The following is a 15971-nucleotide window of genomic DNA, read 5'->3' on the forward strand; positions in this document are numbered from 1 at the left end:
TTCAATGAGCCACATAATCATAGTGATATGGTGCAGAGAAGAACCATCATGTTTGTGTCAGCAGTTTGAAAGAAGGATTCAATTAGGCCCACACTCCCCTGCTCTTTAGGGTTGATACTATAAATCAGCATCAGCGCGATTGGTGACAAATAGGTGCAAATAGCAAATGATGATAGGTGCCAGTGTGTTCTATTACTTTTGGAGTTGTTTTCCAGACTGTAAATGATCATATATATTACCTTGTACGTTATTCCCGCAATCAAGAGGTACTTGCTCATGGCTGAATTTTGGTAGATATAACACGAGCCTCTCTCACCGCACTGATCCTGCCATAACAAGCAAGAGATGTCTATAACTGAGCCAAAGGCAATTGGGCCTGGGATTCCACCTGTTGAAATGTATATAATGGATAGAGATCAAATACAAAAACAGATCTTTCACAGTTGTCTCAGAGAGATAAGGTGAGATTTTCCACCCCGCACACCCTGAGCATTGCATTCGGAAGTGGAAGCAGCTCACCCCATAGGCTGGCGGCGAGGTTTTCCAATCTCGCGGATGTCTATGGCATGCTGCATTGTCCACTGGCCAATCCGCTGGGGAACTCACCATGGCAGGTCACCATTGGAAGATCCCGCCAGCAGGAACGGCTGGGAAGATTTGACATTACGTTATTGAATATGCCATTTTACCATTAGCATTCCCATTCTCAAAAAGGGTCAGTTTTATGTTCCTATCTAGTTGATGATTGTTGCAGACCTAGTGAACTCACTGTGCTTAATAATCTGAAGTTAATAGAAAAAATGAAATAAGTTCACAAATGCTTCGAATAATGTAAAATCATCGAGGTACAAGGCCAAACATATATTCCGCACAGCTACTCTGTCCTGTAATTAGCCCTGCACTTGCTTCAAAAATATATATTTAAAACGATTAGGAGACAAAAACATCAAAAAGAAGTCACTTAGAAGTTAATTTAAGTTCTTTAATGTCACAAGCAATTATGGTTACCCATTAATTGTGTAATTCAGCCATGTATTTCTGAAAAACCAATGTTTAGGGCTTTCTGAAGTAATGTTCTTGATCCAAAAGGTAAAATAAGGGCAAGACATAAGTTAGTCATGTTCAGTTGAATTTGTGGATCAAGTTTATTCAAATGCTATGATTAATATTCAGTTTACACTTATAAATAGCACCAATAAATCAAAACGATGCAATCTTCAAGACTCCCAATTATTCAGATATACTTCCATTGTTAGTGTTTCAGTTGAACAATAACAAGAAAACATTTGACTTTAAGCTGTTGATATACTGGAGCAGCCATAAAAAGCACACAAACACGTTATTAAAGGTTGACGAGGTGTCCTCACCTAAAGTTCGGACCAAGATCCATTGAATTCCAAGTGCAAATGATCGCTGACTATCAGGGACGCACCTAATTAATTTAAAATGTGGAGGTTATCATAGATTCATAGAACACCACAGTGCAGAAGGAGGCCATTCAGCCTATCGAGTCTGCACCAACAACAATCCCACTCTATCCCCATACCCCCACGTATTTACCCTGCTAATTCCCCTGACACTAAGGGACAATTTAGCATGGCCAATCTGCCTAGGATATGCAGACCTATCACAGGGCATATTTTCCTCCAAACCTTCAACCCCTTCGGTAATTTTGGTTAGATCACTGTCCGATTTCTTTTTAAACTTAAAATTTAAAATACTTCTTTAAAAAATTCTCAATCCAACTGGTAGGAGGTAGAGATTTTTTTAGGGAGAAAACAAATGCTCGGTTGTGAGCACTGAACAATATTCGTGTGGGAAGTTTCTCTAATATTTACAGCTCAAACATGTTTGAACATTCAAAACCATTCCTGTTAAGTCCCATAACTCTGTGAGATCTCTGTGCCTCCTCCAATTCTGGCCTATTGTGCATCTTCCATTTTAAAGTTTCTCAATTAGTGTCCCAAGTAGGTTTACACTAACACTGCAATGGAGTTATTGTGAAAATCCCCTAGTCGCCACACTACCGTGCCTGTTTGGCTTCACTGAGGGAGAATTTAGCATGGCCAATGTACCTAACCAGCACGTCTTCCAGACTGTGGGAGGGAACCAGAGCACCCGCAGGAAACCCACACAGACACGGGAAGAACATGCAGACTCCGCACACACAGTGGCCCAACCGGGAATCAAACCCAGGTTGCTGGCGCTGTGAGGCAGCAGTGCTAACCACTGTGCCACCGTGCCGCCCCAACAGTGGCGATTATTCATTCAGCTACCTCAGCCTCAAATTCTGGAATTCCTTCTCTAATCCTTTCTGCATTTCTGCCTATCCCTCCTCATTTAAGGCACTTCTTACGGCGGATTCTCCGATCTCATTCACCCCTCCCCCAGTGCTAGTGAGATTGGAGAATTTGGTGCTCAGCCAAAACACCGTTCACTGCAGCGGGACTGGAGAATCCCAACTCTGGATAGGGTCGGGGGTTTCCGGTGTTAATGTTTACCTCTTTCACAAAGTTTTTGCTTATCTGTTCAGGGTCAAATTTATTTGAAACTAGTCCCGTGAGGCACCTTGAGATGTGCTATGACATTAAAGGCACCATCTCGATGCTAGTTGATGTTTTATTTGTATCTATTTGGAAATGATTAAGACATTCAAGTTTCCAGTTGTCCAGATCACCAATAACCTGTCCTGGTCCCTCCACACTGATGCTATAGTTAAGAAAGCCCACCAACGCCTCTACTTTCTCAAGAGGCTAAAGAAATTCAGCATGTTCGCTACGACTCTCACCAGTTTTCACAGATACACCACAGAAAGCATCCTTTCTGGATGTATCACAGCTTGGTATGGCTCCTGCTCTGACCAAGGCCGCAAGAAACTACAAACAGTTGTGAACATAACCCAGTCCATTACGCAAACCAGCCTCCCACCCATTGACACCGTCTACACTTCCTGCTGCCTCGGAAAAGCAGCCAGCATAATTAAGGACCCCACGCACCCTGGACATACTCTCTTTTCACTAAATCCCAATACATGACAATAATAAATCAAATCAAACGTTTGTTTGATAGCTCCAAATTTAATAGGAGCACATTTAAGAGCTGGTGCTTTTCGTTGCTTCGCTACGTTTAAATAGAGTAGACCATCTGAAGTGATTAGTGAGGTTGGGCAGGAGTGACTCTCTTAATGGTTAGCAACCAACTGCCACATAAAAGGTAATGTTCAGGAGTCCTGATTCCATTCCAACCTACAGTACAGTTTAATGCAAAACATGCAACTGGCGCCAAAGGCAAATACATTCCAGATGCCGGAAAACTGAATTATAAACAAAAAATGCGAACAGGAAATCATAGAATCCCTACAGTGCATCAAGCCTGCACTGACAATATTCCCACCCAGGCCCGATCCCCGCAACCACACATATTTACCCCACTAATCCCCCAGACATGGTCAATCAATCTAAAATGGGAAGGGTCATCCGGACTCGAAACGTTGGCTCTGTTCTCTCTCCACAGATGCTGTCAAGACCTGCTGAGATTTTCCAGAATTTTCTGTTTTTTGTGTGCTGGAGATGTTCATTTGGCAGATTGTCTGCACAGATGCTGCCTGGCCTGCAGAATATTTTGGGCAGTTTTTATTCAAATGCAACAACTGGCTATTTTTCTAACGTTTGGGAAGGAATAGCCAAGTCAATAACAACTTAAATTTATAGCATTTCTGCTTAGGTATATTTTTGTATTTACTGCTAAATAAATTATTCATTTGACAACGTTGATAACCAAACCAGAAATCACAGGCCGGAATCTTACCACCGTTCACGCAGGTGGGATTTTCCCATCCCGCCGCAGTGAGTGGAAATTTGACTAGTCGCCAAATTCTCCAACCTTGCTGCAGCAGGATCGGGGCATGAATGGCCGGTAAGATTGTGCCCATTGAATCGTAGAGTCCCTACAATGCAGAAACAGACCATTCGGCCCATCGAGTCTACACCGACTCTCTTAACCAAGCCCTCTCCTCCGTCCTATCCCCATAACCTCACACATTTACCATGGCTAATCCTCCTAACCGACACACCTTGGGACACTAAGGGGCAACGTAGCACAGTCAATCCACCACGGAACCTGCACATCTTCGGACTGTGGGAGGAAACCGGAGCGCCCGGAGGAAACCCACGCAGACACGGGGAAAATGTGCAAACTCCACACAGTCACCCAGTGCTGGAATTGAACCTGGATCCCTGGCGCTGTGAGGCAGCAGTACGAACCAAATGTACGATAATCAATTTAAGGCATCTTTTATGATTTACAGATTTTTTTAAATGAATTTGCACTGTGGCATTTTTTGTGATACTGGGATACAAAAAGTGAACATAATGGGTTACCTGGTAACCAATTTGATTCTTACCTGAGAGTTGCTGTTAGTGCTGGAATACTGCTCAGAAATGTGAAGAAAATCACAAAGAAGAAGAACACCAGGAAAAGTGGCATGTATGTACACGAGGAGTTGCATTTTCCTGATTTTGCAATGCCCACCTCAGACTCAAGGTTCTCCATAACGCAGACACAGTTGTGGAAAACCTGGTAAGTAAACAGGAATCATGCAAAGTCTCAGATCATGATGTGATTGGAAAAGAAGAATGAACATGTACAAGGAGGTAGCACACCATCACCTTCTCGCGGCCTAGCCAGCCCAGCTAGCGACACCCCGTAGAATGCCAACTGGGCAAAAGGCAGCCATTTGGCCTATCGCGTCTACACTGACTCTCTGAAAGAACATCTTACCCAGGCCCGCTCCTCCGGCCTATTCCCGCACATTTACTATCGCTATTCCACCTCAACTGCTTTTGGATACTCAGGGGCAATTTAGCATGGCCGATCCACCTAATCTGCACATCTTTGGACTGTGGGAGGAAACCAGGGCACCCGGAGGAAACCCACGCTGACACGGAGAGAACGTGTAGACTCCACACAGACAGTGACCCAAGGCCGGAATTGAATCCGGGTCCCAGGCGCTGTGAGGCAGCAATGCCAACCAGTGCTATCCCATGAATGAATAAAAGAAAAAGAGAAACACATTGCACACTGTCTTCTCTTTCATGTGAAGCTAGAGATAATGCATATCCATGTCTTCGCTAGGTTAAGACTAGTCCAGCCAATATTTATTCCAAAACTCAGAAGATTTCAATCTATTAAGTTCATGATCACTCTCATTGGCTCAGTGCACTCAAAACACACATTGCATACTTTAATAAAGCATGGAATGATAAACCTTTAAATCATCTCAGCCCTATATGTTCAATTCCAATGTAAGATTTTATTTGAATAGTCACTTAGGGACAAAGGAGAAAAAGTATTTTTTCCATAGCCGTAATTATGAATTTTTTTTTCCATTCGTGGGACATGGCTGGGCCAGCATTTATTGCTCATCCCCATTTGCTCGAGGGCAGTTGAGAGTCAACCACATTGCTGTGGCTCTGGAGTCACATGTGGGCCAGACCAGGTAAGGATGGCAGATTTCCTTCCCTAAAGGACATTAGTGAACCAGATGGGTTTTCCGACAATCGACAATGGTTTCATGGGTCATCAGTAGATTCTTAATTCCAGGTATTTTTTATTGAATTCAAATTCCACCATCTGCCGTGACAGGATTCAAACCCAGGTCCCCAGAACATTAGTTAAGTTTCTGGATTAACGGTCTAGCGATAGTGCCACTAGGCCACCGCCTCCCCCTAGATTAGACAGTTATTAAATAACATTTCACACAGATTCAGAAAGAGGAAATGTACTGTCTGACCTACTCTCACCACCATTGCTTTAAAAAGGAAATGCAGAAAGCCATCAGATGTAAAATCTGTTTGGAAATTGAAAGCAGGATGTATTCAAGGAAAAGACTGGAAATGCAGAGGAAAGTGGCTGAAAGAAAGGAAACAGCGGGTACTTGTTAAACTGGGGAGGAAAGAGTACTGGACTGTCTCAGCTATTGGTGTTTGGGTGTAGAAACAGTCGAAGGTGGCCCCCAGTGTCAGAAGATCAAGTTACAAGGAAAATTAGCTTTGAATTTTCACCTAGCCCAAGATTGGCAGGTTTCGTGGGGGCAAATGTTCAGGGGTATTGATAGAGTGGATTCTCAGAGGCTTTTATCCAGGGCTGAAATGGTTGCCACAAGAGGTCCACAGGTTTAGGGTGCTGGGATGTAGGTACAGAGGTGATGTTAGGGGTAGGTTTTTCACTCAGAGGGTGGTGGGTGCGTGGAATCGGCTGCCGGTAGTGGAGGCGGATTCGATAGGGTCTTTTAAGAGACGTTTGGATAAGTTCATGGAAGTTAGTAAGATAGTGGGTTATAGGTAAGCCTAGTAGGTAGGGACATGTTCGGCGCAACTTGTGGGCCAAAGGGCCTGTTTGTGCTGTAGTTTTTCTATGTTCTATGTTCTTCTAAAAGTTCTGGATTTCCAGTGCACTGTGTGTGAAGAAGTACTTCCTGACTTCACCTCTGAACTACACAACAGGCAACACATCGCAGTAATTAACTAAAGAAATCTTGGTTGTTTCTTTGGAAGGAACTCTTCAAAGCTGACGATAAAAATATAACAAAACTTACTCCAACTTATAAATCAAAGACAGGGTTTAATAAAGAAACTTCATTACTCCAAACTTGGGGCCTCGCCAAGTTCCCCACAATTCCCAACAGGTTCTTATTTAGAGTGAGTCAGCTGACCATCACATCATTCTGTAATTGGTTCCATGATTTACTGGGTCAGCTGATTCTTACAGCTTGGATTGGCAGGTTTACATTACATCCGATACAAAGTTGTCACCAGTTACATTCTAACATTGGTGACAATAAAACGAGGTCAATCATCTTGGGCGCACACTGAACATGTATGAAGGTAAAACAAAAATTAATGAAAATAGTCATGTTCGGCTTGTCAAAATAACTCTCTTTTCTCTCCATATGGGTGCTTGATAAAGTATCTGTTCATCATGTAAATGATTTTCAAAAAATAGTTGAAAGGAGCATTTGTTCTTTCAGTTGAAAGGTTAATAAATCACATAGAAATGCAATGAATCAATCAGTCAGAATCACTGAATCATACATATAGTGCAGAAGAGGCCCTTTGGCCCATCGAGTCTGTACCGGCACAAGTAAACCACCTGAACTCCCATTTACCAGCACTTGGCCCATAGCCTTGAGATGTGCCAAGTGCTCATCTGGGTACTTTTGACTGGACGTGAGGCAACTTGCCTCTACCACCCTCCCAGGGAGCACATTCCAGACCACACTCTGGGCAAAGAAGCTTTTCCTCACAACCCCCCTAAACCTCCTGCCCCTAACCTTGAACCTGTGTCCCACCCATCAACTAAAGGGAACAGCTGCTCCCCACCCATTCTGTCCACACTCCTCATAATCCTGTACACCTCAATCAGGTCGCCCCTCAGTTTCTCCGCTCCAATGTTTACAAGCCAAGCCTATCCAACCTCTCTTCATAACTTAAATGCACTTGAAAAGCCTATGCAAAGCGAGTAACTGAGGCAAATGCAAAGTGCAACTGGGGAAGTTACCTTTCTGCCGTTGGCCAGTTGTGTTGTATTGAATTCTGTGCATCCAGCATGACAGGGGGAGTAGTACATTAAACCATCCGCTCCGCAAACTGGATTATACATCTCCATTGAACAGTTACAGTCCGCATTGCAAGCTGCAGTCACATTAACTGCACCATCATAAAAACTGTGGAAAGCAAATGTCTCAGCATCAGCACAATTACTGCATCACTAAAGTCTGAAAATCTGGAAATCAAACAATTAGCTTATTTATGCATCTTTCACATCCAATCCATAAAAACATGGTTTTACCATACTCCTGCACTTTTAAGTAGGTGTAAACATTGTGATCAATAATAATAAGAAAGCTTTCTTGCAAGTTGCAGAATTATCTGATAATCAATAAATCTGAAAAACACAGACATAAAAGATGCTTCCTCCCTGCAAGAAGGTGCTACCTCTTTTAAGAATTCAGCAGATTATGATAAATATTCAGAGTACATGAGAAACGAAGCTCATCACAGATGCAAAGAACAAGTTAATGGGAAGATATTTGAACAAATTTTAAGAAAATGGAGAAGTAATTTTCGTACCCGTACAAGGAAAATTCACCCACGCACACACGGGGAGAAGCTGAAGACTCCGCACAGACAGTGACCCAAGCTGGGAATTGAACCCGGGTCCCTGGCGCTGTGAGGCAGCAGTGCTAACCACTGTGCCACCCCGGTTAATGGCAAGCTATTTAATCAAATTTTAACAAAATGGAGAAGTAATATTTGTACTCGTGCGAAGATAATTCGCTTAGATCTTCGGTCAGAAACATGTGTGGAGTACACCTATTTTCTCAGAGTCCAAAATACATTAATTTGACCTTCTCATTGCACATAAAATGTTGATTTCGCAGCTGTTATATTAAGTTTATTTATTAGTGTCACAAGCAGGCTTACATTAACGCTGCAATTAAGTTACTGTGAAATTCCCCTTGTCGCCACACTCCGGCGCCTGTTCGGGTACACTGAGGGAGAATTCAGCATGGCCACGGCACCTAACCAGCACGTCTTTCAGACTGTGGGAGGAAACCGGAGCACCCGGAGGAAACCCACGCAGACACGGGGAGAACGTGTAAACTCCACACAGACAGTGACCCAAGCTGGGAATTGAACCCGGATCCCTGGTGCTCTGAGGCAGCAGTGCTAACCACTGTGCCACCCCAGTTAATAGCAAGATATTTTTTAAAATTGTAACAGAACGGAGAAGTAATTTTTGTACTCGTACAAAGAAAATTCACTTAGATCATCAGTCAGAAACATGTGTAGAGCACATCTATTTTCTCAGAGTCCAAAATATATTAATTGTACCTTTTCATTGCATGTAAAATGTTGATTTCCGTAGCTGTTATATTAACTAATCTTACCGATCATTGGTTAAAATATCTTGCATTAACTATGATGTGCCTAAAGTATTAAAGTTTCTGAACGATTGAATGTTATAATTAGATTTGTGTGCGTACCTGCCATTGAAGGTAGAAGTGATGCCTGTCACAGGCATGTTGGGGCAGTGAATGCAGACTATGAAAATGGCAAACAGACCAAAGATTGTGCAAATCAGACAAAGCTTGATGATCCCGGCACAACGGAGTTTTAATTTATTCACGATAAATCCACCGAGGAAGGTTCCGCCTCCACCTGCTGGGACAACAAGGTAGCCTGGAATGGGGGAAAGCGACAAAAAGCTATGATAAATCCATCTACCTTTAGATTCACCAAATTGATCACTCACTTCTCAGTTTTTGACCATTGTGTATTCTTGCAGTAAGTGACACTTAAGTTATTTCGTTGATAAAATTCGTTCAAATAATTTAAAATACAATATACTTTCAGAAATGGGAATGTATATTTCTTAGGCTAACAGTACTAGGTTTGATTGGATTTGATTTATTATTGTCACATGTATTGAGATACAGTGAAAAGGAGGGTTTCTTGCGCGCTATACAGACAAAACATACCATTCATAGAGTAACATTATTAGAAAGTTTAGAAGAGTTTGAGTTCAGTTTTAAAAGCGCAGAATAGGAGTGAAAGATGAAATTAGAGGGTCTGCTGGGGACAGCTCGCAAGAAGTCGCCTCACTCTGGCAGCATCCTTTTGCAGTCTTGTGTATGACCAGAGTAACTAGATTACCCACATGGAATTAGACCTCGCTCTTTGAATTAAGCTCTACTCCAGAAATGATGAATATTCACTTAATCGAGCCTTTACCTGCAAACCCGTGGCGGCTTTAGGGTACAAATTGTTTTTTGGATTTTTTTGGGGTGCTCAGGGAAAACCCGATTAAAGTTTTCCAAACAGGCTCGAGGCGAACCTCAGCACTTTTTAAAGTCCCGGGCTGCATAACGGGCTTGTAATATTCTGACATTCATTCCTAAATCTGGAATTTACGGTCTTTCCAAATGAACCGTCCTGTCCTCCCCATCCACCAGAATCCACGATGCCAAGCAGGGAGTGGGTGGCACGGTGGCACAGTGGTTGGCAGTGCTGCCCCACAGCGCCGGGGACCCGGGTTCGATTCCCGGCTTGGGTCACTGTTTGTGTGGAGTTTGCACATTCTCCCCGTTTCGGCATGGGTTTCCTCCGGGTGCTCCAGTTTCCCCCCCACAGTGCAAAGATGGGCAAGTTAGGTGGATTGGCCATGATAAATTGTCCATTATTGCCAGTGGATTAGGAGGGTAAATATATGGGGATTGGGCCTGGTTGGGATTGTGGTCGGTGCAGCCTTGATGGGCCGAATGGCCTCCTTCTGCACCGTAGGGATTCTACGATTCTATGACTGAGGTAGTATGGAGCAACAAAAGAAAAACTAGCTGGGTCCTGAAATATGGCCAAGGGAGGTTGGGAGAAGCCAGTGAAGCATGTCTCCCAGAGGAAAGCAGGAAAATCTCCTTGCTGGATTACAAAACCCGCCTCGGAATACAAAGGGGAAACATCAGAAATGTGGATTCATTCATCTATATTAGCATCGAAACACCATGAAATATGACACTGCACAGAACTGATAAGATATTCTATCATGGCCCTTTGTTCCATTCTCTAACTGCGAAAAAAGTTATTTAAGTAATTTCACATTGTAGAATATTTATAAATTACCATGTAATTGGTCACCATTATCTGGTCTCATGTTTAACAAACCATTCCCCTGTCTTTGATAGCTTAAAAATCTCTTGCACACAACTACACTTTTAAGGAATCTAACTTGAGCGTTATAAAGACCAAATCACCGTGGTAGCACTACATGTTAATCATCCAGCAGTTTCCAGAATTGGTTACTGCAACTTGAAAATTGTTTGGGCGGCACGGTAGCACAGTGGTTAGCATTGCTGCTTCACAGCTCCAGGGTCCCGGGTTCGATTCCCGGCTCGGGTCACTGTCTGTGTGGAGTTTGCACATTCTCCTCGTGTCTGCGTGGGTTTCCTCCGGGTGCTCCGGTTTCCTCCCACAGTCCAAAGATGTGCAGGTTAGGTTGATTGGCCAGGTTAAAAATTGCCCCTTAGAGTCCTGTGATGCGTAGGTTAGAGGGATTAGCGGGTAAAAATATGTGGGGTTAGGGCCTGGGTGGGATTGTGGTCGGTGCAGACTCGATGGGCCGAATGGCCTCCTTCTGCACTGTAGGGTTTCTATGATTCTATGATTTCTATTAAAATTCTACATTTGATCTCCCATCTCCGGCCTTTATTCTCAACTCTTCATGTTTAGTTGCACAATTGGTTTGCTTCTCGGCCTTTTGGCTAAGATCAAGTGTAGTATGGATTGGATGCTGCGCTTGATCGAGGTCATTGGGTTGCATTTAAGCTTCATATTCATATGAAGCAATTTTTAAAAGTGGCATCTCGGCCTTTTGGCTAAGATGCAAATGAGATCAAGCCTTGGAGGAGGAAACTTCCCCCTCCTCCAATCAGCTTGGCTCATGTAGATCAGGCCCAAGACAGGTGTGAAGGCCCTGTCTTGTCAGCTTGGATCCGAAATGTCTCAACTTGTTGAGACTTTGAATTGGACTTGATTTGATTGAATTGGAAAAGTACTTTTAAAAATTGGGGTTTTTTTGGTTTTACTACGTTCCTCATCACTTAGTATTCATATCACCAAATAAAATGGAAGGCAAATGTAAAAGCTAAAATGCTACAGATTACATGCAGGAAATGTACAAAGAGGGAGACGATATCAGAAATCTTCTATACAATTTACAGCAACCGTATTGGTTACCTCTTTTAAAACATAGAACATAGAACAGTACAGCACAGGAATAGGCCCTTCAGCCCCTGATGTTATGCCAAACATGACAGCAGATTAAACTCATCCCTTCTGCCTGTCCTGGGTCCATATCCCTCTATTTCTTGCATATTCATGTGCCCCTTAAACACCCATATCATATCTGCCTTCACCACCCCACCTGGCAGCGCATTCCAGCACCTACCACTCTCTGTGTAAAAAAACTTGCCCGTCACATCTCCTTTGAACTTTCCCCCTCTCACCTTAAGTGCATGCCCCCTAGTATTTGGCACTTCAACTCTGGGAAAAAGATTCTGACAGTCAACCCTATCTATGCCTCTCATAATTTTATAGCCTTTTTATCAGGTCTCCCCTCAGCCTCTGTGGCTCCAGAGAAAACAATCCTAGTTTTTCCAGTCTGTCCTTATAGCTCATACCCTTAAATCTGGGAAGCACCCTAATAAACCTCTTCAGCACCCTCTCCAAAGCCTCCACATCCTTCCTGGAATGTGGTGGCCAGAATTGAACGCAATACTCTTAAGTGTGGCCTAACCATGTACTCAATGCCCTGACCAGTAAAGGCAAGCATGCCATACGCCTAATTTACCATCCTATCTATTTGTGTGGCCGGTTTTCAGGGAGCATGGCTGGAAAATCCCACCCATAGGGTTAAATTTTCCCATCCCTCCTGCCGTGAAAATTGTCACGGGCAGGACAGACCATTTGACGGACAACTGAAAAGGTCCATTAATCTTGGATGGCAACTTCTGGTCCTGCCCGACCCAGGACCAGAACTCTCTGTCTGCACTCGATCCCATTAAGAAAAATGTCACGAAATGAAACGCTAAATACCCATATGGATCATGTAATTCCATTCTTACCAAATAGGGTTGCAGCTTGTGAGGCACTCAGACTGAACTGGGATTCCAGGAACTTGGGTCCAAATGTAGACATTCCAGCTATCAGAGTAGCTTCAGTTGCTCCCGACAGACAGAGAAAGATGAAAGCTGGATTCCGCAGCAATAGTAATGCTGACCTGTAGACAAACAGAGTTGGTCAAAGCCATTGGTTTTAAATGCATAAATAGTACAAAAATCAAGAGCACGATTTTCCGGCTGCAAGACCGGAAAATTCCACCCGAGGTCAATGGACCTTTGCATGGTTCACATCCTGCCCACTATGATTCCCGTGGGGGGAAGGATGTGAACATTCTACCCCAATTTTCTCATTCTTCCTTCTTAATCTATGCAATAAAACTGAAAGCAAAAGAGATGGAAAGTTATTAAAATTAAGATTTAATATATCATTCTTAATGCAGCATTAAACACAACCACAATGACTAAGGATTTATCCTTTGCTCCTCTCCATTTCCCATCTACATGCTGCCCCTGGGTAGCGACATTAATCAGGTTCCACATGTTTAGTATGGTTGACAACATGAAGCTCCACCTCACCACCTCTTCACTCAACCCATTCCACTGCATCTGTGACCTGGCATCCATAGAAATGTAGGCCTGAATATTCCCATCTCAGTGTATTTCTCGACTGCTGGGTCACGTTTGGATCACTGCAACAGCAGGACTGACTGCAGGTTCAAGCTTCAGGGAGATGCCCAATTATGGGGGTGCCTCGCACTGCTGCTTCACAGCACCAGGGACCCGGGTTCGATTCCCAGCTTGGGTCACTGTCTGTGTGGAGTTTCCACATTCTCCCCGTGTCCGTGTGGGTTTCCTCCGGTGCTCTGGTTTCCTCCCACAGTCTGAAAGATATGCTGGTTAGGTACATTGACCTGCATAGGCGCCGGACTGTGGCGACTAGGGAAATTTCCCAATAACTTCATTGCAGTGCTAATGTGAGCCTTACTTGTGACTAATAAATAAACTTTGACTTTTGATTTTGACTTTGACCACTACTTGGGGAGAGCGGGCAGGCTGGGAGAGCGGGCAGGCGGTTGATAGCCAGCACCTTACGTGCAGTACGAGTGCTGCAGATGGGATGAGAGAGGACAAGACAAAATGGAGATACAAAGCAGCTGGAGGAATTGGCTCACATCTGCTGGGTTCAATATTATTTGAGGAGTAAATACTCCAATTCCTTGAAATCTACCTGTCACTGCCACCTTTCCACATACAACAAATTCCAACATTCCATCCACCCGTCGCATGCCATTCCCTCTCTCCCACATCTTCCATCTCATTCCATCCTTCCCATGATATCCCCATGCCATTCCTTCCATGCCATCTCCACCCCGGTCTTGCCAGCACCACCTCTCCCAGAAACAAGGTCTCCAGCCAAGGGAACACTCCGCTGTTTTAGCTCTCCACCAGTCTGCAGCTGCCTTGTGAACCCATGTGCACCAAGCACTGGTCACCTAATCAACCCACCTGCATGTCCCTAAAACTGACTAATCTAAACAGTCCAGACAGACAAAAACGGAGTATTATTTTCATGAATTAGGCTTGGTTTCAGTTTCGCGATTCTGCACTGTACCCCATGTATTGGGGTATCTAAAATCAAACACAATGGCATTTTGCTCTCAAGTTGGGTAGAGCAAGTTTGGAAATTTCCTGGCTTGCCCGAATGGCGCAATCTTCACTCCCTAGGCGGGGCAGGTTCAGGTTGGAGCCAAGCCCTCCAACCCGGATGCAGATTGGAGGGAGCTGTTCAAAAAGCCCGCCTCAGTTCTCTTGGACTCCATCCTAGTTTTTTTGTAAAATTTTAGGCCTTTGGCCATCACCCCTCAGATTCCAGCATTCTCCCAGCCACTCCCATGCCACCACAACGCCTCCATACCAACTCAATGCTAACTCAGATACCCCCATGGCCCCTTTTTGCACCCAATTTGATGCCAACCCATGTATGCCACTCACCTTCTTTTGCTCTTACACCCTCCATGCCGACTCACCCAGTAGCAACCATGGGCAGACCTCAGGAGTCATGTTATGATTAAATTAAATATAGGTCGAAATATCTATTACTGCCTTTGCGATGGTAGAAAAACACTCCCATTCATGAAAGCCCATTAAAAACTTTTAAAACTCCTCAAGTATTTAATCCCTTAAAAAATAAACAAACTTGTATTCACAACCACAGCCTTCATGAGCATTTACAACTACTCTAAACAATTCTGACCACACCCTGCAAGTTAAGTTCCTTGCGAGTGAAAATGAGGTCTGTTGCTCATTTGCTGTGTCATTTGCTCATTTGGTCACTTGCTGTGTTTGGGTTTCCCTTTTATGAGAGTTGTGCCTTTTGCCCTTTCTCCTACTGGCAAAAATGGAATCTATCGGTAATAGGACTGGGACTCCCAAATCCAAGTCTCCCCGCCATTTTTAAAAGTTCACGGTGTCTCCATGAATCTGCAGAAATGCAGGCCAATATTCCAGATAGAATCTGGCCAAGATTATAAATAAGTGATGTATTAATTCCTTATTTTTGAAATCCTGTCCCCTTGAGATTCTTGAACGGGACACAGTATCGTTCAGTTAAACACTGGGAAAACCAATGCCATTGTCTTTGGTGCCAGCTACACGCTAATGATTTCATCTCTCTCCCTGACAACTGTCTCAAGTTAAACCTCACTTTTGGCAATCTTTGCATTGTATTTGATCCTGAATCAAGCATCTGACTCCATATCCTCACCATCGCAAATACCGTCTAGTTCCAGCTCCCTGGCATTGCAGGTATCTGCCCTGCCTCCAGCTCAACTGCTTTCTTGAGCTAACATCGATGCCTCTGTTACTCTTGGACATGACTATTCAAATTCTCTCCAGGTTATACACCAATCCTTTTCCCTCCACCTGTCTCAGCTCATCTGAAACACTTTTGCCTAACTCTTTCCAACAGCCACTTACCCATCATTGTATCTTCACTGCTCTATTTTGGCCTCTGATCTAACAAAATCTCTCCCTTCAAATTCTCATCCTAGAGTTGAAATTCCTCCGAGGACTCATTCCTCCCGATCTCTATGACTTCCTCCAATTACCCTCCAAGAATTCTGTTCTCCTCTAACTCTAGCCTCTTGGACATACCTCACCTCCTTCGTTTCACCATTGCTGGCCATAGCTTGCACCCTAAGCTCCAGAACTCTCTCCCTTAACCTCTCCAGCTCTCTCCCTTCATTTAAGATCCTCCTTAAAGTCTACCTCCTTGATCAAAACTTCAGCCACTCAC

At 43.8% G+C, this 15971-nt stretch overlaps 1 protein-coding gene and 1 pseudogene across 4 annotated transcripts in view; one reads left to right on the top strand and one right to left on the bottom strand.

Moving 5' to 3' along the window:
• Positions 1–15971, bottom strand: part of slco4a1 (solute carrier organic anion transporter family, member 4A1) — a 192891-nt gene that overhangs the window by 10919 nt on the left and 166001 nt on the right. For all 4 annotated transcript variants that reach the window (XM_078236701.1, XM_078236702.1, XM_078236705.1 and 1 more), the window contains 6 exons: positions 12680–12834; positions 9047–9242; positions 7558–7723; positions 4403–4575; positions 1368–1432; positions 240–388 (listed from right to left, as the gene is read on the bottom strand). In XM_078236701.1, coding sequence (XP_078092827.1) covers positions 240–388; positions 1368–1432; positions 4403–4575; positions 7558–7723; positions 9047–9242; positions 12680–12834 — 904 coding nt within the window. The remainder of the gene's footprint in view (positions 1–239; positions 389–1367; positions 1433–4402; positions 4576–7557; positions 7724–9046; positions 9243–12679; positions 12835–15971) is intronic.
• On the top strand, positions 11298–11507 carry LOC144508824 (U2 spliceosomal RNA; annotated as a pseudogene).

The sequence above is a fragment of the Mustelus asterias genome, chromosome 20 (assembly GCF_964213995.1).
Source record: "Mustelus asterias chromosome 20, sMusAst1.hap1.1, whole genome shotgun sequence".
NCBI lineage: Eukaryota > Metazoa > Chordata > Chondrichthyes > Carcharhiniformes > Triakidae > Mustelus > Mustelus asterias.